Source organism: Nomascus leucogenys, chromosome 10 (assembly GCF_006542625.1).
Source record: "Nomascus leucogenys isolate Asia chromosome 10, Asia_NLE_v1, whole genome shotgun sequence".
Lineage (NCBI taxonomy): Eukaryota > Metazoa > Chordata > Mammalia > Primates > Hylobatidae > Nomascus > Nomascus leucogenys.
The window spans coordinates 40,585,508-40,611,536 of record NC_044390.1 but is presented as its reverse complement, the minus strand read 5'-3'; the positions used below and the strand labels follow the sequence as shown (position 1 = coordinate 40,611,536).

Here is a 26,029-nt window from a genome sequence, read left to right as displayed (position 1 = left end):
TGGCTCACTGTAACCTCCACCTCCTAAGTTCAACGATTCTCGTGCCTCAGCCTCCTGAGTAGCGGGGACTGCAGGCATGCGCCACCATGCCTGGCTAATTTTTGTATTTTTAGTAGAGATGGGGTTTTGCCATGTTGCCCAGGCTGGTCTCCAGCTCCTGACTTCAGGTGATCTGCCCACCTCAGCCTCCCAAAGTGCTGGGATTATAGGTGTGAGCCACCACGCCCAGACTGGTGTCCTTATTTTAAAAAAGGAAATTTGGATATGTTGAGGCACACTAGGGATTTGCACACGCAGCAGAAATGCCATGTGAAAATCCAGCAAGAAGGCAGTTGTCTGCAAGCCAAGGAGAGAGGCCTTAGGATAAACCAGACCTGCCAACACCTTGATCTGTGACGAAAAGCCTCTAGAGCGGTGAGAAAATAAAGTTATGTTTAAGCTACCCAGCTGTGGTAATCTGTTACAGCAGTACCAGCAAACTAATACAGGAAATATCCCCATGAGCCCCCAAATATAAGCAGATGGCAACAATCATAAACATCACAATACCTGTATGGTGGACCTGAGCATCTGTGAAGGAGGCAGCCGAGGGAAGTGATGGGGCATCTGAAATCATCTGAAAACAGAAAAGCCTCAAAACGAGTATTAAAACACAGAGGGGGTTGGGCGCGGTGGCTCATACCTGTAATCCCAGCACTTTGGGAGGCCAAGGCAGGCAGATCACGAGGTCAGGAGTTCAAGACCACCCTGGCCAACGTGGCAAAACCCCGTTGCTACTAAAAATACAAAATTAGCTGGGAATGGTGGCAGGCACCTGTAATCCCAGCTACGCAGGAGGCTGAGGCAGGAGAATCGCTTGAACCCAGTAGGCGGAGGTTGCAGTGAGCCAAGATTGTGGCTCTGCACTCCAACCTGGGTGACAGAGCAAGACTCTGTCTGGAAAAAACAACAACAACAAAAAAACACAGAGGGCCACGCTGAGAGCAGCAGCAGAGAGGGGTTGAGGCTTTGCCCACACCAACAGGAGGGGAGTGTAAGTGGTCCACAAGGGAAGACCTGAAGGGGCCAGTGAACTCTTCTCTGTGACAAGTCTTAAAACCAACAGCCAAAATTCCTTTCCATCTCTAAATAAATAAATAAATAAATAATAAGCAACACCAGCCAGGCATGGTGGCTCATGCCTGTAATCCCAGCACTTTGGGAGGCTGAGGCGGGTGGATCACTTGAGGTCAGGAGTTCAAGACCAGCCTGGCCAACATGGTGACACCCCATTTCTACTACAAACACAAAAAAACTTAGATAGGCATGGTGGCACACTAAATCCCAGCTACTTGGGAGGCTGAGGCAGGAGGATCATTTGAGCCTGGGAGGTGGAGTTTGCAATGAGCTGAGATCCCACCACTGCACTCTAGCCTGGGTGACAGAGTGAGACTCTGTCTTAAAAAATAAAATTCAATGTAATCCCAGCACTTTGGAAGGCAGAGGTGGGCGGATCACGAGGTCTGGAGTTCAAGACCAGCCTGGCCAACATGGTGAAACCCCGTCTATACTAAAAATACAAAAATTAGCCAGGCAGGGTGGTGCATGCCTGTAGTCCCAGTTACTTGGGAGACTAAGGCAGAAGAATGGCTTGAACCTGGGAGGTGGAGGTTGCAGTGAGCCGAGATCGCGCCATTGCACTCCAGCAATGTTGCACTCGGCAACAGAGAGAGACTCCATCTCAATAAATAAATAAATAAAATTTTAAAAAGCAACAGAAAAGTATCAAGCAGGAATTCCCCAAGAGTTACAATTTAAAAAAGAGAGAGAATAAGGAACACAATAACATTCCTCCAGACAATAAAAGCATATCAGAAAGCCACGCCCACAGGAGATCAGAACTGGGACTTGCTATTTCAGACAGAGCTAAAATTTCATTAACAAAATGATACAAGATATGAAAGAACAAAATCAATTAGAATCAGAAAATGTGGGAAATGAGGTAATAAGTCAGAAAATAAGTCAAAATAAAAGAATCATTTCAGAAATGAAAACTAAACTAAAAGGACCACCACAAAGAATAAACACAACAAATGCTTAAGAGAAACTGAAGGTAAAAATGAGGAAAATTTCTTTTGTTTAGAGCAAACTCGTTAACGAAAAATGAGGATAATTTCTTTTTTTTTTTTTTTTTTTTTTTTTTTTGAGATGAAGTTTTGCTCTTTCGCCCAGGCTGGAGTGCAGTGGCAGATCTCGGCTCACTGCAACCTCCGCTTTCCGATTTCAAGCGATTCTCCTGCTTTAGCCTCCTGAATACTGGGATTACAGGCGCCCACCACCACGCCCAGCAGATTTTTGTATTTTTAGTAGATACGGGGTTTCACCGTGTTGGCCAGGCTGGTCTGGAACTCCTGACCTCGTGATCCACCTGCCTTGGCCTCCCAAAGTGCTGGGATTACAGGTGTGAGCCACCGCGCCCTGCCAAAATGAGGATAATTTCTAAAATTGGATGGAAATGAAGAAAGTGACAAAAAAAAAAAAAAGACCTGAGAGAAAGAGACAAACATAGAAGACAGTTCAAGAAGATCAAATACATAAATAGAAGTTTCTAAAGAACCAAGCCAAAGCAAAAGAAAAGAACAAAAACTAAAATGTTATAATTATAATAAAACATTTTCTGAAATAAAAAAGATGTGTATCACTAGTGAGAGGTATAAGTGACTTAAAAAGCAACAAAAATCAGGTTGTCATTTACCTTCTGACAGTTGTAAATAGTAAGTAGAAAACAGAGTAACAGGCCAGGTGCAGTGGCTCACTTTGGAGGCTGAGGTGGGCGGATCACTTGAGGTCAGGACTTCAAGACTAGCCTGGCCAACATGGTGAAACCCCGTCTCTAAAAAAAAAAATGCAAAAAAATTAGCCTGGCTTGATGACGAGCACCTGTAATCCCAGCTACTCGGGAGGCTGAGACCAGAGCATCTCTTGAACCCGGGAGACAGAGGTTGCAGTGAACCGAGATCATGCCACTGCACTCTAGCCTGGGAAACAGAGCAAGACTCTGTCTCAAAATGAAAGAAAAAGAAAGAAAAGAAAATGGAGTAACATATTTTACATACTCAGTGCAAGAAAAGATATGGCAAATATTTTATATCCAGCATAGCAAAATCAAATACTTTTATCAACATATGAGTGTCAGGGACTCTTGTTGGTTAAAAGACTTAAAAGACATGTCAAGTAATAAAAAAGGGAAGGCAAAAGCATTTAGGGATGTGCAAATGGATAATAATATTATAAAGGAACACAAGGAAGTGATCACTATAAAAGTTAGGAGAGGGATGGGCTCAGTGGCTCACGCCTATAATCCCAGCACTTTGGGAGGCCACGGCAAGTGGATCACCTGAGGTTGGGAGTTCGAGACCAGCCTGGCCAACATGGCGAAATCCCGTCTCTAATAAAAATATAAAAATTAGCCAGGCGTGGTGGTGAATGCCTGTACTCTCAGCTACTCAGGAGGCTGAGGCAGGAGAATTGCTTGAATCCGGGAGGCAGAAGTTGCAGTGAGCCATGATTGTGCCACTGCACTCCAGTGTGGGCAACAGAGTGAGACTGTCTCAAAAAAACAAAAAATAAAAAAAAGTTAGGAGAGTGGAACTCGTTACTTTGGAGGACAGGGAACACAGAGGAACTTCTAGATTATCTAGCAAAGTTCTATTTCTTGACCTGAGTTCTGGTTACACAGGTGTTTGTCTTGTAACAATTCATTTGGCTATATTTTTATGTTATAGTTTTGTTTTTCTATATCTATGTTTTATTCTTACAATTTAAAAAGTTTAAAAACCCGAGTCTTAGGAATTGTCACCTTTCCCCTCCCTCAAAACATGGAAACATGGAAAGGAAGAGGCATAAAGGTCAGTGCTGAATTTATCTCCTTAAAATATGTATTGGGAGGCCGGGTATGGTGGCTCACGCCTGTAATCCCAGTACTTTGGGAGGCCGAGGCGGGTGGATCACATGAGGTCAGGAGTTTGAGACCAGCCTGACCAATATGGTGAAATCCTGTCTCTACTAAAACTACCAAAATTAGCCAGGTGTGGTGGTGGGTGCCTGTAGTCCCAGCTACTTGGGAGGCTGAGGCAGGAGAATCACTTGTACCAGGGAGGCGGAGGCTTGCAGTGAGCCGAGATCGTGCCACTGCACTCCAGCCTGGGCAATAGAGCGAGACTCCATCTCAAAAAAAAAAAAAAAAAAGAAGAAGAAGAAGAAGAAAATATGTATAGGGACCTATAAAAACGACATAGATTTCCAAAAGAATCAAATAAAACTTTCATATGTGAAAAGTACAATAATGAAAATTAAATACTGGCCAAATGCAGTGGCTCACACCTGTAATCCCAGTACTTTGGGTGGGAGGATTGCTTGATCCCAGGAGTTTGAGACCAGCCTGGGCAACATGGCAAGACCCTATCTCTAAATAAAATATAATAAATGAAACTAAAATACAATAAAATAAAATTAGCTGGGCATGGTGGTGCATGCCTGCTACTCAGGAGGCTGGGGCGGAAGGTAGAGGCTGCAATGAGCTATGATCACATCACTACCCTCTGGCCTGGGTGACAGAGGGAGACCCCTTCTCAAAAAAAAAAAAATAAAAAAAAAAGTAGGACAGAGTGAGAAGGTCAAACATATTTTTAGTTGGAGTTCCAATTAAACATCAATATTAGAAGAAACAATAGCTGGCTGGGCGCGGTGACTCACGCCTGTAATCCCAGCACTTTGGGAGGCCGAGGCGGGTGGATCACAAGGTCAACAGTTTGAGACCAGTCTGGCCAACATGGTGAAACCCTGGCTCTACTAAAAATACAAAAATTAATTGGGCATGGTGGTGCATGCCTGTAATCCCAGCTAGTCAGGAGGCTGAGGCAGGAGAATTGCTTGAACCTCGGAGGCAGAGGATGCAGTGAGCCGAGATCGCGCCACTGCACTCAAACTCCAGCCTGGGTGACAGAGTGAGACTCTGTCTCAAAAACAAAAAGAAGAGGAAACAATAGCCGAACAATTTCCAAAGATCATGAAAGTCCCTAAACCATTGACTCAAATCCCTTAACCTAGACCAATCATGGTGAAACTGCAGAAAAACCAAAGATAATGAGAAAATTTTAGAGCAGCAAAAGTAAAAAGGATAAATTACCTGCAAAGTAGTCATTAGACTGACAGCTGACTTCTCATAGCAGTAATAAAGTCAAGAATGAAACAATAGCTTCAATGTACTGGAAAAAAAAAAGCCCGATGTAGAATTTCATCAATAGACATAGGGAAAATTATGTCAAATGGAAATATTGTTATGCAAGAAGGAATGGAAAGCAATATAGGAATTATGGGGGCAAATGTGAATGAATATTGATTATAAAAAGCAATAATGTTGGCTGGGCACAGTAGCTCACACCTGTAGTAGCACTTTCAGAGGCTGAAGCAGGAGGATTGCTTGAGCCCAGGAGTTCAAGACCAGCCTGGACAACATGGCGAAACCCCATCTCCACAAAACGTACAAAAATTAGCTGGTCATGGTGGCGCATGCCTGAGAAAGAGATGATAAAAGTACAAGAGAACAATAATCCACATTGAAAGTAGGTGAATACATGTAGCTAGAGTAGCCTAAGTACTTTCTATTGTCATGGGAATGCATAAAGGTGTTAAGATTCAAAATAGGGTCACTTGTGTCAAACCCTGGCAAATTAAACCAGGGGAAGGCCATAAAGAGAGAGCTCTCACACACAGTCTGACTGACAACAGGCAAATATTTCACAAGAAATTTTTCCAGACTGCAGCTTACTTCATGAGTCACACAAGCCCAGCTACATGCTTATACAAAAACACTTGCCTATTTCACAATTGGCTCACAAACCCAATCCAAAACCGCAAGGACCTAACCATTACTCTGAGATTATAAATCCTACCTGGCAACTAATGACACACACCAATCAGAACTCTCCAGTTCTTGTAAAACGCTGCCAGCACCAATATACATTTTATTTATTTGTTTGTTTGTTTGTTTATTTAGAGACAGAGTCTGGCTCTTTTTTTTTTTTTTTTTTTTTTGAGACGGAGTCTTTCTCTGTCCCCCAGGCTGGAGTGCAGTGGCGCGATCTCAGCTCACTGCAAGCTCCGCCTCCCGGGTTCACGCCATTCTCCTGCCTCAGCCTCCCAAGTAGCTGGGACTACAGGCGCCCGCCAACACGCCCGGCTAATTTTTTGTATTTTTAGTAGAGACGGGATTTCACCGTGTTAGCCAGGATGGTCTTGATCTCCTGACCTCGTGATCCGCCCGCCTCGGCCTCCCAAAGTGCTGGGATTACAGGCTTGAGTCACCGCGCCCGGCAGAGTCTGGCTCTGTTACCCAGGCTGCAGTGCAGTGGCGAGACCTCTGCCTCCTAGGCTCAAGCAATCCTCCCACTTCAGCCTCCCAAGTAGCTGAGACTACAGGCGTGCACCACCATGCCCAGCTATTTTTTGTTTTTTGGGATTTTTTTAGTATTATTATTATTATTTTTTGAGACGGAGTCTTGCTCTGTTACCCAGGCTGGAGTGCAACTCACTGCAACCTCCGCCTTCTGGGTTCAAGCGATTCTCCTGCCTCAGCCTCCCAAGTAGCTGGGACTACAGGCACTCGCCACCATGCCCGGCTAATGTTTGTATTTTTAGTAGAGAGGGGCTTTCACCATATTGACCAGACTGGTCTCAAACTCCTGACCTTGTGATCCACCTGCCTCAGCCTCTTAAAGTGCTGGGATTACAGGCGTGAGTCACCGAGCCCAGCCTAATTTTTGTATTTTTAGAAGAGACAGGATTCCACCAAGTTGCCCAGGCTGGTCTCAAACTCCTGGGCTCAAAGCATCCACCCACCTCAACCTTCCAAAGTGCTGGGAGATTACAGGCATGAGGCACTGTGCCCAGCCAAGTAAATTTTATTTAGAAACAACTCACATAACCTCCTCTTTACCCAATAAACTCTAACCTTTTCATTTGTTCTCTAGACATACCAGACACCACGCATCTATGTATGTCCTGAATTGCAATTCTACTTCTTGTATATTATTCTCAAATAAAACCTTTTACTTAGCGATTCGTCTCTATGTCTTTTTATGTTGACAGAACTTTTTTATTTTAATTTTTAATTTTTACGGGTACCTAGTAGGTGTACATATTTATGGGGTGCATGAGATATTCTGATACAGGTATGCAATGCATAATAATCACCAGGGTAAATGGAGTATCTGTCACATCAAGCATTTGCTGTTTATGTTACAAACATCCCAATTATACTCTTTTATTTTTAAATGCACAATAAATTATTGTCGACTGTAATCACTGTGTTGTGCTTTTGACATAACTGTTTTAGACTTTGATGGATTTTGGTATGCATGGTATTTTCTAAGGTAATTCTTAAAGCACAGAAATAATATATAGAATTTCCAAGCTAGTAACCATAAATGACATAATTATTAAAGCTCCTGAAGAAAACGAGGAAAAAAAATATATATATGTAATTGACAAGATAAACAGAAACGAACAAAGATAGATTTAAAACCAAATATATTAGTAATCACATCGAATAAAAGTGAATATAATACTTTACTTAAAAGACAAAGGTTGGGTCGGGCACGGTGGCTCACGCCTGTAATGCCAGCACTTTGGGAAGCCAAGGCGGGCAGATCACAAGGTCAGGAGTTCAAGACCAGCCTGGCCAACATGGCGAAACCCCATCTCTACTAAAAATACAAAAATTAGCTGAGTATGGTGGCACGTGCCTGTAATCCCAGCTACTTGGGAGGCTGAGGCAGGAGAATCGCTTGAACCCAGGAGGCGGATGTTACAGTGAGCCAAGACCGCGCCACTGCACTCCAGCCTGGCGACAGAGCGAGACTCCGTCTCAAAAAAAAAAAGACAAAGGTTGTCAGACTGGAATTTTAAAAGTTCAAGTATAGTCCAGGCGCGGTGGCTCACGCCTGTAATCCCAGCACTTTGGGAGGCCGAGGCAGGCGCATCACGAGGTCAGGAGATCAAGACCATCCTGGCTAACATGGTGAAACCCCGTCTCTACTAAAAATACAAAAAAATTAGCCGGGCATGGTGGTTGGCGCCTGTAATCCCAGCTACTCGGGAGGCTGAGGCAGGAGAATGGCGTGAACTGAACCCGGGAGGCAGAGCTTGCAGTGAGCCGAGATCGCGCTACTGCACTCCAGCCTGGGGGACAGAGCAAGACTCTGTCTCAAAAAATAAAAATAAAAATAAAAAAATTCTGGTATATTGTATTTTCAAAAGCCATCTTTACCTTAAGAATGCAGAAATATTGAAATTAAAGATGGAGGCCAGGCACAGTTGCTCATGCCTGTAATCCTAGCACTTTGGGAGGCCGAGGCAGGCGGATCACTTGAGGTCAGGAGTTTGAGACCAGCCTGGCCAACATGGTGAAACCCCGTCTCTACTAAAAAAAAAAAAAAAAAATACAAAAATTAGCCGGGCATGGTGGTGTGCGCCTATAACCTCAGCTACTCAGGAGGCTGAGGCACAAGAATTGCCTGAACGTGGGAGGCAGAGGCTGCAGTGAGCCGAGATCGCACCACTGCGCTCTAGCCTGGGTGACAAAGTGAGACACTGTCTCAGAAAAAGCAAGAAAAAGAAAAAGAAATTAAAGATGGAAAAACTAACAATAAACAAGCAAGTTCATGTAACTATACTACTTAAAATGATAGAATTTTTTTTTTTTTTTTGAGATGGAGTTTAACTCTTGTCGCCCCGGGCTGGAGTGCAATGGCATGATCTCGGCTTACCACAACCTCTGCCTCCCGGGTTCAAGCAATTCTCCTGCCTCAGCCTCCCAAGTAGCTGGGATTACAGGCATGCACCATCACGACCGGATAATTTTGTATTTTTAGTAGAGATGGGTTTCTCCATGTTGGTCAGGCTGATCTGCCCGCCTTGGCCTCCTAAAGTGCTGGGATTATAGGTGTGAGCCACTGCGCCCGGCCCAATAACAGAAACTTTAAGACAAAATGCATTGTGAGACATATCTTGCTTCAAAATCCTATAATGATCTTGTCTGAGGTAGTTACCTTGCAAGGGTGTTACTGTTTTCCTTGCTTCCATTTTAACATCCAGACCATAAAATGTAATAAAAACCTCAGCATTCTCTCAATGACCAATTATAAAATCAAATCTACATATCAAAAATATTGCCAGATTTTGAAACTTTATCTAAAAATAAGGTAGAGAATAGATGAAGGAGCACCTTCACCAGAGACACAACAATGATTCCAATAAAATGGAAAGTGAGAATATAATCCAGCTATTTGGTGCTCCTTGTGACCATGGGCAACAGACGAAAGGTTGGGGTGGGAGAGGTAAGGGGGAGTAGTGTTTGCTGGGCTGATTGATCCTGGCTCTCAAGGGGGAAATAGGTTTGAACCTTCTAAATGTAACATGGATAGAATGCAAAGATTCCCCTGGGTCAACTCCTACCTCTATCTTTTACAATAGTAAAAGTTAATAGAAAACTATAGTAACTAACAGTAATTCGGATCCTATGAAAGAAGATTCGAGTCACTTAAAAAACTTCCAATCACAGCTGGGTGTGGTGGCTGGCTCATGCCTGTAGTCCCAGCTTTTCGGAGGCCGAGGCAAGAGGATCACAAGCCCAGGAGTTCAAGATGAGCCTGGGCAACATAGTGCTACAAAAAATTAACTGGACATTGCAGCACATGCCTGTAGTCCCAGTCACTCGGCAGGGACTGAGGTAGGAAGATGGCTTGAGCCCAGGACATCAAGACTACAGTGACCCATGATTGTGCCCCTGCACTCCAGCCTGGGCAACAGAGCTAAAACCCTGTCTGAAAAAACGAAAGAAAAAAAGAAAGAAAGAAAGAGAGAGAGAGAGAGAGAAAGAGAGAAAGAGAGAGAGAGGGAGGGAGGGAAGAAAAGAAAGGCAGGCCAGGTGTGGTGGGTCATGCCTGTAATCCCAGCGCTTTGGAAGGCTGAGGCAGGCAGATCAAGAGGTCAGCGGTTTGAGACCAGCCTGGCCTACATGGTGAAACCCCATCTCTACTAAAAATACAATTAGCCGGGCATGGTGGTGGGTGCCTGTAATCCCAGCTGCTCGGGAGGCTGAGGCAGGAGAATTGCTTGAACCTGGGAGGCAGAGGTGCAGTAAGCCGAGATCAAGCCATCGCATTCCAGCCTGGGCAACAGAGCAAGACTCCGTCTCAAAACAACAACAACAAAAAAACCCTCCCAATTTGCTAATTAAAAGGGAATGAGTCACAACTATGATTTATAGAAAAAAAGACTGGAGCATTTGTCTGATTAACATATAGTTATATATTATTACTGATTTCTTCTTTTTTACTCCCCTTTTTCCTTTATGCAGCTTTTCATGTGCATATATGTATGGGGTACATGAGATGTTTTAATAAAGGCATACAATGTGTAATAATCACGTCAGGGGAAATGGGATATCCATAACCTCAAGTATTTACCACTTATTTGTGTTACAAACATTTCAATTATACTCTGTTATTTTTAAATATACAATAAGTTATTGTTGACTGTAGTTACCCTGGTGTGCTATCAAATACTATATCTTATTCATACTATCTAACTATATTTTTGTCCCCACTAACTATCCCTACTATCCCCTTCCCCTGCCCACTATCCTTCCCAGCCTCTGGTGACCATCATTCTACTCTCTATCTCCATGAGTTCAGTTTTTAATTTTTAGCTCCCACAAATGAGTGAGAACATGTGAAGTTTGTTGTTCTGTGCCTGGCTTATTTCACTTAACATAATGCTCTCTAGTTCCATGCATGTTGCTGCAAATGGCAGTATCTCATTCTTTTTATGGCTGAATAGTACTCCATTGTGTATGTATACCACATTGTCTTTATCCATTCACTGATTGATGGACATTTAGGTTGCTTCCAAATCTTGGCTGCTATCAACAGTGCTGCAATAAACATGGGAGTGCAGATATCTCTTCAATATACGAATTTCCTTTCTTTTGGGTATATATCTAGTGGCAGGATTGCTGGATCATATGGTAGCTCTATTTTTTTTTTTTTGAGACAGAGTCTTGCTCAGTCATCCAGGCTGGAGTGCAGTGGTGCGATCTCCCCTCACTCAAGCTCCGCCTCCCGGGTTCAAGCCATTCTCCTGCCTCAGCCTCCCGAGTAGCTGGGACTATAGGCACCTGCCACCATGACTGGCTAATTTTTTTTTTTTTTTGTATTTTTAGTAGAGACAGGGTTTCACCATGTTAGCCAGGATGGTCTCTATTTCCTGACCTCGTGATCCACCCACCTTGGCCTCCCAAAGTGGTAGCTCTGTTTTTATTTTCTTGAGGAACCTCCATACTTTTCTCCGTAGTAGCTGTACTACTTTACATTCCCACCAACAGCATATGAGGGTTCTCTTTTCTCCACATCCTCACCAGCACTTGTTATTGCATGTCCTTTGGATAAAAGCCATTTTATTTTTATTTTATTATTATTATTATTATTGAGATAGAGTTTCACTCTTGTTGCCCAGGCTGGAGTGCAATGGCACGATCTTGGCTCACTGCAACCTCTGCCTCCTGGGTTCAAGCGATTCACCTGCCTCAGCCTCCTGAGTAGCTGGGATTACAGGCGCCTGCCACCATACCCGGCTAATTTTGTATTTTTAGTAGAGATTGGGGTTTCTCCATGTTGGGCAGGCTGGTCTCGAACTCCTGACTTCAGGTGATCCACCCACCTGAGCCTCCCAAAGTACTGGGATTACAGGCATGAGCCACTGGGCCCGGCTTCCTAAAACTCATTTTAACTGGGGTGAGATGATATCTCATTGTAGTTTTGATTTGCATTTCTCTGAGGATCAATGATGTTGAGCACCTTTTCACATATCTGTTGGCCATTTGTATGTCTTCTTTTGAGAAATGTCTATTCAGATCTTTTGCCCATTTAAAAAATCGGATTAGATTTTTTTCCTGTTGAGTTTGAGCTCCTTATATATTATTAATCCCTTGTCAGATGGATAGTTTGCAAATTTTTCTCCCATGCTGTGGGTTGTCCCTTCACTTTGTTGATTGTTTCCTTTGCTGTGCTCCAGAAGCTTTTTAACTTGATGTGATCCCATTTATCCATTTCTGCTTTCATTGCCTGGGATGTTGGGGTATTTATTACTCAAGAAATCTTTGTCCAGACAAATATCCTGGTCTTTAATCTTTGTTTTTTTCTTCACAGGCTGGAATGCAATGGCGCGATCTTGGCTCACTGCAACTTCCGCCTCCCAGGTTCAAGTGATTCTCCTGCCTCAGCCTCTGAGTAGTTGGGATTACAGGCTCGCACCACCATGCCTGGCTAATTTTTTTTATTTTTTATTTTTTGAGATGGAGTCTCGCTCTGTTGCCAGGCTGGAGTGCAGTGGCGTGATCTCGGCTTACTGCAACCTCCGCCTCCCGGGTTCAAGTGATTCTCCTGCCTCAGCCTCCAAAGTAGCTGGGACTACAGGCATGCGCAACCACACCCAGCTGATTTTTGTATTTTTAGTAGAGACGGGGCTTCACCATTTTGGCCAGGATGGTCTCGATCTCTTGACCTCGTGATCCACCCGCCTCAACCTCCCAAAGTGCTGGGATTACAGGCGTGAGCCACCGTGCCTGGCCGTTTTTTTTTGTTTTGTTTTGTTTTGTTTTTTGAGACAGAGTCTTGCTCTGTTGCCCAGGCTGGAGTGCAGTGGCATGATCTCGGCTCAGTGCAGTCTCTGTCTTCCAGGTTCAAGCGATGCTCCTGCCTCAGCTTCCAGAGTTTCTGGGATTACAGGCACATGCCACCACATCCAGCTAATTTTTGTATTTTAGTAGAGACGGGGTTTCTCCATGTTGGCCAGGCTGGTCTCAAACTCTGGACCTCAGCTGATCCCCCTGCCTCTGCCTCCCAAAGTGCTGGGATTATAGGTGTGACCCACCATGCCTGGCCTCATTTTGATTTGATTTTTGTATATCGTGAGACATAGGGGTTTAGTTTCAGTCTGCATGTGGATATTGTTTTCCCAGCACCATCTACTGAAGAGACTATCTTTTCCCCAATGTATGTTCTTGGCACCTTTGTTGAAAATGCGTTCATTGTAGATGTACAGATGTATTTCCAGGTTCTCTATTCTGTTCCACTGGTTGATGTGTCTGTTTTTATGCCAGTACCATGCCGTTTTGGTTACTATAGCACAATAGTATAATTTGAAGTCAGGTAATGTGATTTCTCCAGTTTTGTTCTTTTTGCTGAGGATGGCTTTGGATATTCTGGGTCTTTTGTGGCTATTTTAGGGCTATTTTTTTCTATTTCTGTGAATAATGTCATTGGTATTTTTATAGGGATTGCATTGAAACTGTGGTTTATTTCTGTAGTTTACACTTAGAGTAAGATGACAGAATGTCTACACAGAATCCTCACAGATATAAAGTACAGATATTGCCCATCACATTTTCAGCTGAATAAAAATGGAATGGAAATAGGAATAGAAAATCTATTTTCTATAAAGTAGGAATAGAAAATCATAGCCTGTACTAGAGACCATGGAGAAATTAAGGATCCAATGAAGGGAGGTAATATACACACAGTTTTAACACATTTCACTAAGGCAATAAGTCATTTCTCTTATAACACACAAACAAGAGTAGGGCTAAAAATAGGAAGAAGAAAACAAAATCTCAAAAACTGGCTCTTCTGTAAAAAATGAGTAAAATATGCTAAAAAAAAAAAAAGAAAAAAAAGTGCTGCCCAGTACCCACTCTCACCAGGTCTGTGGTCTGCACATGCAATAAGAAAATAAGATGGCCCAGGCGCAGTAGCTCACGCCTGTAATCCCAGCACTTTGGGAGGCCAAGGTGGGCGGTTCACAAGGTCAAGAGATCGAGACCATCCTGGCCAACATGGTGAAACCCTGTCTCTACTAAAAATACAAAAATTAGCTGGGCATGGTGGCGTGTGCCTGTAGTCCCAGCTACTCGGGAGGCTGAGGCAGGAGAATCACTTGAACCCAGGAGGCAGAGGTTGCAGTGAGCCAAGATTGTGCCACGGCACTCCAGCCTGGCGATAGAGGGAGACTCCGTCTCAAATAAAATAAAATAAAATAAAATAAAATAAAATAAAATAGATATAAAAAATATTGTGAGATAGGTATGTCACCTTTATCTGCAGATTATATAACTATAGAGCCCAAAAGAATCTATCACCTTATAAGCGGCACCCTAATAAATTTTCAGATATTACTAGCATATTTTAAGTATTGTGAGACATCACAGTAGATGGTGTTATTATTAGATATTAGAGGGTCAGGAGGATGAAGAGTTATAAAAGAAACCTCAAGATGTGTTAATGAATTCCACTCAGTGTCAATTGTTTGTTCATGTAGGATACTCTGCATTTAAACTGAGTGAAATTCAAAATATAATCCTAATGTGTTTTTCATTGGAAAATAAATGAGTCAAAAATTCTCATGAAGAAACATCTTTATTTCCAAATAATAAACTATATATTAATAATATAGACATACATCTTTATTTCCAAGTAATAAAAGCTACTGAAAAGTGTCAAGGATTGCTAGAATATGGAGAACAGAAATAGATGTATGTGAGCATTTAAAATACAACTGATAGTATTTTAATCCAGCAGGAGAAAGTGAATAATAGTTACTTCTGGCATAACTGGTTTTATTCCTGGATAGAAACAAGTCTGACATCCTGCATTATATCGTATAATCAATTCCTGATATATTAAAATATTAAATCTCTGTGTATACACACTCACAGAATCACATATATGAAAAACTGCACTCCGCTCCTTTATTCTCTTGCCCTCTGAAATCTTCTAGAAGCAAAACCTCCCTAGGAAACATAGAAAACACTGGAAATGACGCTGGGTGCGGTGGCTCAAGCCTATAATGCCAGCACTTTGGGAGGCCGAGGAGGGTAGATCACTTGAGGTCGGGAGTTTGAGACCAGCCTGACCAACATGGAAAAATGCGGTCTCTACTAAAAATACAAAATTATCCAGGCGTGGTGGTACATACCTGTAACCCCAGCTACTTGGGAGGCTGAGGCAGGAGAATCTCTTGAACCTGGGAGGCAGAGATTGCAGTAAGCCAAGATTGCACCATTGCACTCCAGCCTGGGAAACAAGAGTGAAACCCTGTCTCAAAACAAAACAAAACAAAAACACTGGAAATGACTTGGGGAGCTTATTTTATAGAAATAAAACAGGCAAGAATACAAAGTGTTTGTTACAGCATTACTTTTAGATGGCAAAAAAGCGCAAACAATCCATAATATCACAATTGGGAAAGTGGTTGAAAAGTCATTGGTAAATAATACTGTGGAACATACTGTAACCATCAGAAAGACTGTTAGATCATCATCTATTGAAGGAAAATCCAAAATGTACAGTTGAATGTAAAAAAGCAAATTTCAGGGAAATGTATAGTTATCCATTTTTCTGTAAAAACATAATGAAATAAATGTGTCAATGTTTTAGCATGAAGAAATATATGGGTAATATACACAACCTTTAAATATTATTCAGAAGAAAATTGACAGAGGGGAGGGAATGAGGAACGGAGAAGAGCAAAGATAATCATTTTTTCTTTTTTTCTTTTTTTTTTTTTGAGACAGATTTTTTTGAGACTCTGTCGCTCAGGCTGGAGTGCAGTCAGGATCTCAGCTCACTGCAAACTCTGCCTCCCGGGTTCAAGCGATTTTCCTGCCTCAGCCTCCCAAGCAGCTGGGACTACAGGCACATGCCACCACGCCCAGCTAATTTTTGTATTTTTAGTAGAGATGGGGTTTCACCATATTGGCCAGGCTGCCACCTGCCTTGGCCTCCCAAAGCACTGGGATTACAGGCGTAAGCCACTGTGCCCAGTCCCTTTTCTTTTTCTTTAATGGTACTGTTTCATTAATTTGGATGCAAATGCACTATCTCTATAATTTTAGATGAAGAACTTTATAAAAGACATAGGCACACAAGAAAAGAAAGTAAACAAAATTTCATTTGGCAGTTCTCAGTTTGACAATGCAGAACATTACAACAGTCCATTTTTAGTAATTCTCTCATTTGTAGGTTATTTTTTCTCACTCTACTTTTCTCAAATTTATTATGAAATATTTTACTTCCTTATGCCAGTAAAGTACAGTAACACAATGTTCAGAGAGACCCGTCTACACAGGATCTAAGAAAAAAGGAAGTGGGGCATAAAATAACAGTTCTACAGACATAAACTTCATCCTTCCACACATGTGATCTGTCCAGTGTGAGGAGCTGCTTGCTGAGCATGTTTTGAGCACAGGGAAGGCCCATTTCAAAACACTAACTTAACCCCAAACAAAGCTACACTGTGGACTTTATTTTTATTTTATTTTTTTAAGTCTCATTCTGTCGCCCAGGCTGAAGTGCCATGGCGTGATCTTGGCTCACTGTAACCTCCGCCTCCTGCGTTCAAGTGATTCTCCTGCCTCGGCTTCCCCAGTAGCTGGGATTACAGGCATGTGCCACCACGCCTGGCTAAGTTTTGTATTTTTTAGTAAAAACGGGGTTTCAACATGTTGGCCACACTGGTCTCAAACTCCTGGCCTCAAATAATCCTTCCACCTCAGCCTCCCAAAGTGCTGGGATTACAGGCGTGAGCCAAGATGTGTACTTCTATATAACTGAAATAGTTCCTTGAACATTTGATAAAGTTTTCCTTAGAAAGAAACTGGATTTGGTGCTTAATAGTTAACTGATCACATGCTAATTGTTCCCTGTTCTCTGTGTTTATGAGAGTCCTCGAAGAGTCCTAATTTTCTTAGAGTCAATATTGATGTATATTTTCCTTAAAAATCATTTTGTTTAAATTTTCAAACGCATCAGAAAAAAGCATTATATTCAACAGAACCTTTCAAATCTGTAACTATGTTTCTATCTCTGTCCATTTTTTAAATATGACGCTGTTTCTCTTTTCATACTTTTTTTCTCATTAGTGCACCAATATTTTGTTTATGTTCTCTTTTCTTTTTTACTGGGTATATAATGCGACAAAAAGAGTATTAGTCGGAATAAAGTCCTTCACACACATTATTCACAGTACTTTCCCCACCAATACCTAGGATTATTTCATGTTCAATAGGAAGTACATGATGATGGGAAATTTTCTTAACTTGTTACCTTCAAAGGGTCTTTCTTCAGTCAAATACCCTGCCTAACGGTGACTAAGTTCTGCAGAAGTTAAAAAGCCTTTCTACAAATAATAATACTGATGATGATGAATATAATAACGATGACTAACATTCAGTGAGTATGTATTTATCATGTCAGGCACAATTCTAAGCACTTTATGGGTCTTAATTCATTTAATCCTCACAAAGCATTATGAGGTAGGTATAATTATCCCCCATTTTATAATTTTTACTGAGACATGCATGTATATATAAACAGAAAAATGATCAGTAATAAATAATGAACTGATAAAGACTATCCTTTGGGATATGGTCAAAGGGTACATTTGCCTTTTTGTAATGTTTTCATCTTTTATAAGGAAAGTATATTCACACATTACTTCTGCAATTAAAAGATATGATACAAAGATGTGCTTAGGGAGAATGTCCATCAGGGACTTGTATTTTGGCATGGATTATGGCAAAATATCTAGAGGAGACTACGATATCCACCAATAGGATTTCATAAGTGATATTACAGTAACACAACAAAACACCATGAAGATAATGAAGGATCTCTATTGAGTAAAATGGTGTTCATGAACATTTTTACAATAAGAAAGCCTTAATGTTATAAAGAGCAAAAAGAATAAGCCATCTTCAAAAATAAAGAGGTCACTTCTCCCAGGTACTAAAGGTATTTTTAAAATAGTATACAAATCAGGATGTAAAGAGATGAAATTTATAGCCATATAAATTTAATATGGATTAAAATACTAAGAATGTAACAATTAGAGAAATTAGGGGAAAAAATGAAAATCACAGGACTACATTTCTACAAAAATTCTCTGATATTAAGAAGGTTAGAAAGGTGTTAAAGGTGCTGTCATTTTCAGTACGACAGACTGAATTATCTATCATGTTGCTAGACTGAATTATCTGATGTCAAGAGAAATGAGAGTTTAGTTAAGGGCTTCCAAAGTATATTCTATTCATAGAGTATTTCTCCAACATTATTTTTCCCAGGTTGAATAAGCTGCAGTCCACAAATAAAATGTTTCTATATTATTCTATCTAGAGGAATTATTCACAAGATAAATTGTTTTCAGCCATAATTAAAAGCCTCCCTACACATTTCATATATTGTTTCATCACCAGTACAAATTTTGATGCTGAATAAGCTGTGGGTCATAATTAAAGTTCTTCCCACATTCCCTATATTCATAGGGTTTCTCACTAGTATGAATTCTATGATGACTAATAAGCTGTGAACTCTGAGAATAAGCCTTCCCACATATCTTACATTCATAGGGTTTCTCACCAGTATGAATTCTCTGATGTCTAGTAAGGTCTGAGCCAGAACGAAAAGCCTTTTCACATTCCTTACATTCATAAGGTTTCTCACCTGTATGGATTCTTTGATGTTTAATAAGTTGTGAGCTCTGACTAAAGGCATTGCCACATTCCTTACATTCATAGGGTTTTTCCCCAGTATGAATTCTCTGATGTTGAGTAAAGTTTGAGCCACTACTAAAGGCCTTCCCGCATTCTTTGCATTCATAAGGCTTCTCACCTGTGTGAATTCTCTGATGTCGAGTGAAGTTTGAACCACTACTAAAGGCCTTCCCACATTCCTTACATTCATAGGGTTTCTCACCAGTGTGAATCCTGTGATGTCGAGTAAGGTCTGAGCCACAAATAAAGGTTTTTCCACATTCCTGACATTCAAAGGGTTTCTTGCCAGTATGAATTTTCTGATGATGAGTGAGTCTTGAGGGATGTCTAAAGGACTTTCCACATTCCTTACATTCATAGGGCTTCTCAATGGTATGAATTATCTCATGGGTAGCAAATTGTGAGCCATGTCTAAAGGTTTTCCTATATTCTTTAGATGCACAGAATTTCTTTTTACTATTAATGATTTGCTGTAACATAAAGGATGGATGGTGACTCAAAGTGGGCAGATCTTCATGAGTGAATACCAATTGATTGAAATGTCCCCCCTGAGAGCCGAGTTGTTTCTTAAACTGGATATTACATTCCCAATCATCTCTGAAACTGGAGCACTGAAAATCATGTCTTGTGAGCTTTTCCATTATTTCCCACTGGGTTGATTCTATTTCACAAATTTCCTTTTTCAGAAATAATTTCTTGGTCTCACATCTTGATTCCAGGACTGAAAGAAAATACGAAAGTAATCACTCACATTTTTCTTATTTGGGAGAAACGAAACTTCAATCAATATGGGAGAATTCAACTGAATTTTTTTACAAATAGATGAGGAAAAAAGAGAGAAGACAGGTTACATAATAAGATGAGGGTAGTGATTAGGTAAACAAAGTAAGTCACTGGTTCCCAAACATTGCTATAGATCAGAATTACTTTGGGAAGCTTGCTAAATATACACATGCCTTAGTCCTATCTCCCTTGTTAAAGGATGACTCTAATCATACACACACAAAATATCTCATTGCATATATACACACAGACATATAATAGCATCCCACAGTATGAATTATAAAATAAGGGAAATGGCCAGGCATGGTGGCTCACACCTGTAATCCCAGCACCTTGGGAGGGTGAGGCAGGCAGATCACTTGAGGTCAGGAGTTTGAGATCAGCCTGGCCAACCTGGTGAAACCTGTCTCTACTAAAAACATAAAAATTAGCTGGGCATGGTGGCATGCGCCTGTAATCCCAGCTACTGGGGAGGCCGAGGCATGAGAATTGCTTGAACCGAGGAGGCAGAGGTTGCAGTGAGCCGAGATTGTGCCACTGCACTCCAGCCTGGGTGACAGAGTGAGTCTCTGTCTCAATAAATAAATAAATAAATAAACAAACAAACAAACAAAGGAATGATCACACTGTTAACAGGGCTATTGACAGGATGAAATGAATATGCCTAATGGAAAATTCCCAGGGATCAGTAAACTATGGCCTATGGCCCTGCACCCATTTTTATAAATGAAGTTTTATTAGCCATACTTGTTACATATCGTCTATGGATGCTTTTGCGCTAAAAGGGCAGAAGTGAGTAGTTATGATAGGGAATGTGTGAACTGCAAACCTAAAATACTTACTATTTGCCTTTCAAGAAAAAGTTTGCCAGCCCCTGGTTAGATATGCATTGTCTAATACAGTAGCCGCTAGCTACATGTGGCTTTTAAAATTTCAAATAATTTAAGTAAAATGTGCATTTTATTTTGAAATAAACAGCTGAATTTGAAAACTCAGTTTCTCAGTCACACTATTCACATTTCCAAAGTTCACCAGCCAAATGTGGCTGGTGGCTTTTGTACTGGAAGTCTGTACTAAACATCACAAATATAAAACATTTCCATCACCACTGAATGTTCTCTTGGATAGCCCTGGTCTGGATTCTGTAACTGGAGGGCCAGAGCACTTTAAAAAATGATACGGAACTAGAGGGTGGCAATCCAGAAAAAAGCCTAGCTTAAGAAAAGTCAAGTGTGGAATGAACACAGTATGAGTGGTAGATAGGACTCATTTGTGGACAGATATGGTATACGTTTGGGGTTTGATGAAAATAGTGTTTGTCTTGTAATTCTGAGATGCTGACCTTTGTTAAAGAGAAGAGAGCACTTAACAAGTACATGAGCACTATAGTAGTAATGACTGACTGGCAGAAAAGACATTTGTAGGTTCAAGAGAAGGGGAGAGAGTAAAATGGAAGGCAGTGTATGGTACTGACAGATCAGAGATACTAGATTCAGTTACATGCGTTTTATACTCAAACTTGAATAATTATAAGCTTTGCTTTCTTGGGCAAATTAGTTCAACTTTCCAAACCTGCAGTTCTCTAATACAATAGGAATGATAATATAATAGGAATGATAGCCCTTACAACTGTTGTGAGGATTGGGATTAATGTTTGTAAATACTATGGAAGAATTTCTGCCAGGCACAGTGGCTCACACCTGTAATCCCAGCACTTTGGGGGGGCCGAGGCGGGCGGATCACGAGGTCAGGAGTTTGAGACCAGCCTGACCAACATGGTGAAACCCTATCTCTACTAAAAATACAAAAATTAGCCAGGTGTGGTAGCGCATGCGCCTGTAATCCCAGCTACTCAGGAGGCTGAAGCAGGAGAATTGCTTGAACCCAGGAGGCGGAGATTGCAGTGAGCCAAGATCACACCACTGCACTCCAGCCTAGGGAACAGAGCGAGACTCCGTCTCAAAAAAACAAACAACAAAAAAAAGAATTTCCATACAAAAGTGGGGACACTAGGCCCGACCCCTTGACTCGTTAAAAAAAAAAAAAAGGGAGAATAGCTAGAAGACTTGAAAGTCACTGACTCTTAGACAAGGAAATGGAGGGGTAAGGAAGGTAGAGCTTTGTAAACTATTATAATATACATGTAATACAAATAAATTTTTAAAAGAAATAGTTTGGTCTGGTTACAGAGGGACAGGATCTCAGCTAGTATTCTTATCAGTCAGTTACCCATAGAGAAAGAAATGACTACAGAATGAGATATGATGAAAAGAAAAAATGCGTACAGCAAGGTGGTTGAGAAAACTGAAAGCTTTAGTGTTGTAAAAGAGGTCTGAATTCCGGACCTTTTAACTAGCTGAGAGGCCACAGACAAATTATGAAACCTCAATGAATATTGTTTTTATCATCTGTAAAACCGTCAAGTGTATGACACTAGTAGGTAGTCAATATTTTAGTGGAATAATGTCCTGAATTAAGTAAGGAAGATAGTTTGAAATCATACTAGATCATATGGTAAAAACGTACATCATGCAATCTTTCTCTGACAGCTATAAGGCATTTAATCTGATCACTGAATCCCAAACAAACAAAAGACATGAGAGGAAATCAATAATAGATTTAACTTGTAAGAAACATCAAAAAGAGTTCTTCAAGTAGAAAGAAAAGGACACTAACAATATAAAAATATAAAACTCATTGTAAAGGTATGGATATAGTTATATTCAGAATACTCTGATAATGTAATAATGGTGCATAAATCACTTTTAACTCTAGTATAAAAGTTAAAAGACAAGGCTGGGCATGGTGGCTCACACCTGTAATCCTAGAACTTTGGGAGGCCGAGGCGGGCAGATCATAAGGTCAGGAGTTCGAGACCAGCCTGACCAATATGGTGAAACTCTGTCTCTACTAAAAATATAAAAATTAGCTGGGTATGGTAATGTGTGCCTGTAATCCCAGCTACTCAGAAGGGTGAGGCAGGAGAACTACTTGAACCCAGGAGGTGGAGGTTGCAGTGAGCTGAAATCTTGCCACTGCACTCCAGCCTGGGCAACAGAGCAAGACTCTGTCTCAAAAAAAAAAAAAAAAAGGTTAAAGACAAAGGTATTAAAAATAAATAAACCGGCCGGGCGCTGGTGGCTCACACGTGTAATCTCAGCACTTTGGGAGGCCGAGGTGGGCAGATCACGAGGTCAAGAGATCGAGACCATCCTGGCCAACATTGTGAAACCCCGTTTCTACTAAAAATACAAAAGTTAGCTGGCTGTGGTGGTGTGCGCCTGTACTCCCAGCTACTCGGGAGGCTGAGGCAGGAGAATCACTTGAACCCAGGAGGCAGAGGTTGCAGTGAGCCGAGATCGCGCCACTGCACTCCAGCCTGGGTGACTGTGAGACTCCATCTCAAATAAATAAATAAAAAAAAATAAAAATAAATAAACCTACAATCATTTGCTAATAGATACACAATATATAAAAGATGTACATTGTAACATCAATAATGTAATGTGGGTGGAGAAGTTAAAATGTAGACTTTTTGTATTTGGTCAAAGTTAAGCTATTATTATTATTATTATTATTTTTGAGAAACAGGGTCTTGCTCTGTAGCCCAGGCCACAGTCCTCACTGTAGACTCAACCTCCTGGGCTCAAGGGATCCTCCTACCTCAACCTCCTGTGTAGCTGAAACTAGACATGTGCCACCACATCTGGTTAATTTTTTTTTGAGACAGAGTCTTGCTCTGTCTCCCAGGCTGGAATGCAGTGGCGCAATCTCGGTTCGCTGCAACCTCTGCCTCCCAGGTTCAAGTGATTCTCCTGCCTCAGCCTCCCAAGTAGCTGGGATTACAGGCGCCTGCCACCAAGCCTGGCTAATTTTTTGTATTTCTAGTAGAGACAAAGTTTCATCATGTTGGCCAGACTGGTTTCCAACTCCTGACTTCAAGTGATCCTTAAACATTTTGGTAGAGACAGGGCCTCGCTATGTTGCCCAGGCTGGTCTCAAACTCCTGGGCTCAAGCGATCCTCCCACCTCAGCCTCCCAAAGTGCTGGGAATACAGGTGTGAGCCACCATACCCAGCCTAAAGTTAAGTTATTATTAACTTACAATAGACTGTTATAACTATGAGATGTTTTAAATATGTAAGCCTTATGGTAACCACAGAGAAAAACTCTCTAGTAGATACACTGAAGACAAAGAGAAAGACATCAAATCATACCACCATAAAAAAATCAAATCAGAAAGAAAGAGTGAGATAGGAACAAAGACACTATAAAACAGTCAGGATTAGCTCGGCAGAGTGGTGCATGACGATAGCCCCGGTTACTTGAGAGGCTGAGGCAGGAAGATTGCCTGAGCCCAGGAGTTCAAAACTGCACTGAGTTATGATCATGCCACTATACTCTAGCCTGGGCAATAGAGGGAGACCTCATCTCTAAAACAACAACAACAACACAAACGAAGAATCGTAAGAGACTACTATGAATAATTATATGCCAACAAATTGGATAAACTAGGAAAAAAATGGATAAATTCCTAGAAACAAAACTACCAAGCCTGAATCATGAAAAAAGAGAAAATCTGAACAGACCAATTATGAGTAGGATAGTTCCATCAGTAATCAAAAACTTCCTAATAAAGAAAAGACAAAGACTTGATGGCTTCACTAGTAAGTTCTATCAAACACTTAAAGAAGAATTAACTCCAATTCTTCTCAAACTCTTCTAAAATGTTGAAGACAGAACACTTCCAAACTCATTTTATGAGGATAGTGTTACCCTGATACCAAAAACAGACAAAAAATCTACAAGAAAATTACAGGCCAATATCCCTGATGAACATAGATACAAAAATCCTCAACAAAATACTAGCAAATGGAATTCAACAGCACATTAAAAGGATCATGCACCATCATCAAGTGAGATTTATTCCTAGGATGCAGGGATGTTTCAACATAAGCAAAGCAATCAATGTGATACACCACATTAACAGAGTGAAGGATAAAAACCATATGATCATTTCAGTAGATATAGAAAAGTCATCTTACAAAATTCAACATACTTTCATAATCAAAACTTTCTCAACAAATTAGGTGTACAAGGAATTTACTTCAAAATAATAAAGGCCATATATGACAAACCTACAGCTAACATTATCCTCGACATTGGAAAATAAAGGTTTTTCCCCAAAGATCAGAAACAAGACAAGGATGTCCACTCTTGACACTCTGCTCAACATAGTACCAAAAGTCCTTTTGATTCCTTTTAGGCAATAAAAAGGAATAAAAGGCATCCAAATTCAAAAAAACCCTAGGGGATCTACCATAAAACTGTCAGAAGTAATAAATGTTATTTATTTACAACTCAGTGTGCTCCCACCTGTAATTCCAGCACTTTGGGAGGCCGAGGCGGGCAGATTACTTGAGGTCAGGAGTTTGAGACCAGCCGGGCCAACATGGCAACACCCCATCTCTACTGAAAATACAAAAATTAGCTGGTGATGGTGGGCACCTGTAATCCCAGCTACTCAGGAGGCTGAGGCACGAGAATCGCTTGAACCCAGGAGATGGAGGTTGCAGCGAGCCAAGATCATGCCACTGCACTCCAGCCTGGGTGACAGAGCGAGACCCTGTCTCAAAAAAAAAGAAGTAATAAGGCCTCACGCGGTGGCTCATGCCTGTAATCCCAGCACTTTGGGAAGCCAAGGCGGGTGGATCATGATGTCAGGAGATTGAGACCATCTTGGCTAACACGGTGAAACCCCTCTCTACTAAAAATACAAAAAATTAGCCAGCCATGGTGGCGGGTGCCTACAGTCCCAACTACTAGGGAGGCTGAGGCAGGAGAATGGCATGAACCCGGGAGGCTGAGCTTGCAGTAAGCCGAGATTGCACCACTGCACTCCAGCCTGGGCAACAGAGCAAGACTCCGTCTCAAAAAAAAAAAAAAAGAGGTAATAAATGTATGTGCATTCAGTAAGATACAAAAATCGGTTGTTTCTATACACTAGCAACAAATTATCAGAAAAAGAAATCAAGAAGACAATCCCATGTATAATAACATCAAAAAGAATAAAATACTTAGGAAAAAATTTAACAAAGGAAATCTGTATATGGAAAACTATAAAACACTGATGAAAAAACTGAAGACATGCCAGGCATGGTGGCTCACGCCTGTAATCATAGCACTTTGGAAGGCCAAGGCGGGTGGATTGCCTGAGCTCAGGAGTTCAAGACCAGCCTGAGCAACACAGTGAAGCCCCATCTCTAGTAAAATACAAAAAAAAAAAAAAAAATTAGCCGGGCATGGCAGCATGCACCTGTAGTCCCAGATACTCGGGAGGCTGAGGCAGAAGAATTGCTTGAACCTGGGAGGCGTAGATTGCAGTGAGCTGAGATCACACCACTGCACTCCAGCATGAGCGACAGAGTGAGACTCCATCTAAAAAAAAAAAATTGCATTAAATAAAAAAGGGGGGTGGGGAGCTAGGGGAGGGATAGGATTAGAAGAAATACCTAATGTAGATGATGGGGTGATGGGTGCAGCAAACCACCATGGCATGTGTATACCTATGTAACAAACCTGCACATTCTGCACATGTAT

At 41.3% G+C, this 26,029-nt stretch overlaps 1 protein-coding gene across 9 annotated transcripts in view; it reads right to left on the bottom strand.

Annotated features, from left to right (window-relative positions):
* Nucleotides 1-14,494: 14,494 nt before the first annotated feature.
* Nucleotides 14,495-26,029, bottom strand: part of ZNF566 (zinc finger protein 566) — a 47,002-nt gene continuing 35,467 nt past the window's right edge. For 7 of the 9 annotated variants that reach the window (XM_030820064.1, XM_012500277.2, XM_012500279.2 and 4 more), the window contains one exon: nt 14,495-19,367. In XM_030820064.1, coding sequence (XP_030675924.1) covers nt 18,343-19,367 — 1,025 coding nt within the window. In that variant the 3' untranslated portion in view covers nt 14,495-18,342. The remainder of the gene's footprint in view (nt 19,368-26,029) is intronic. The other 2 variants (XM_030820070.1, XM_030820069.1) reach the window with 1 other exon arrangement.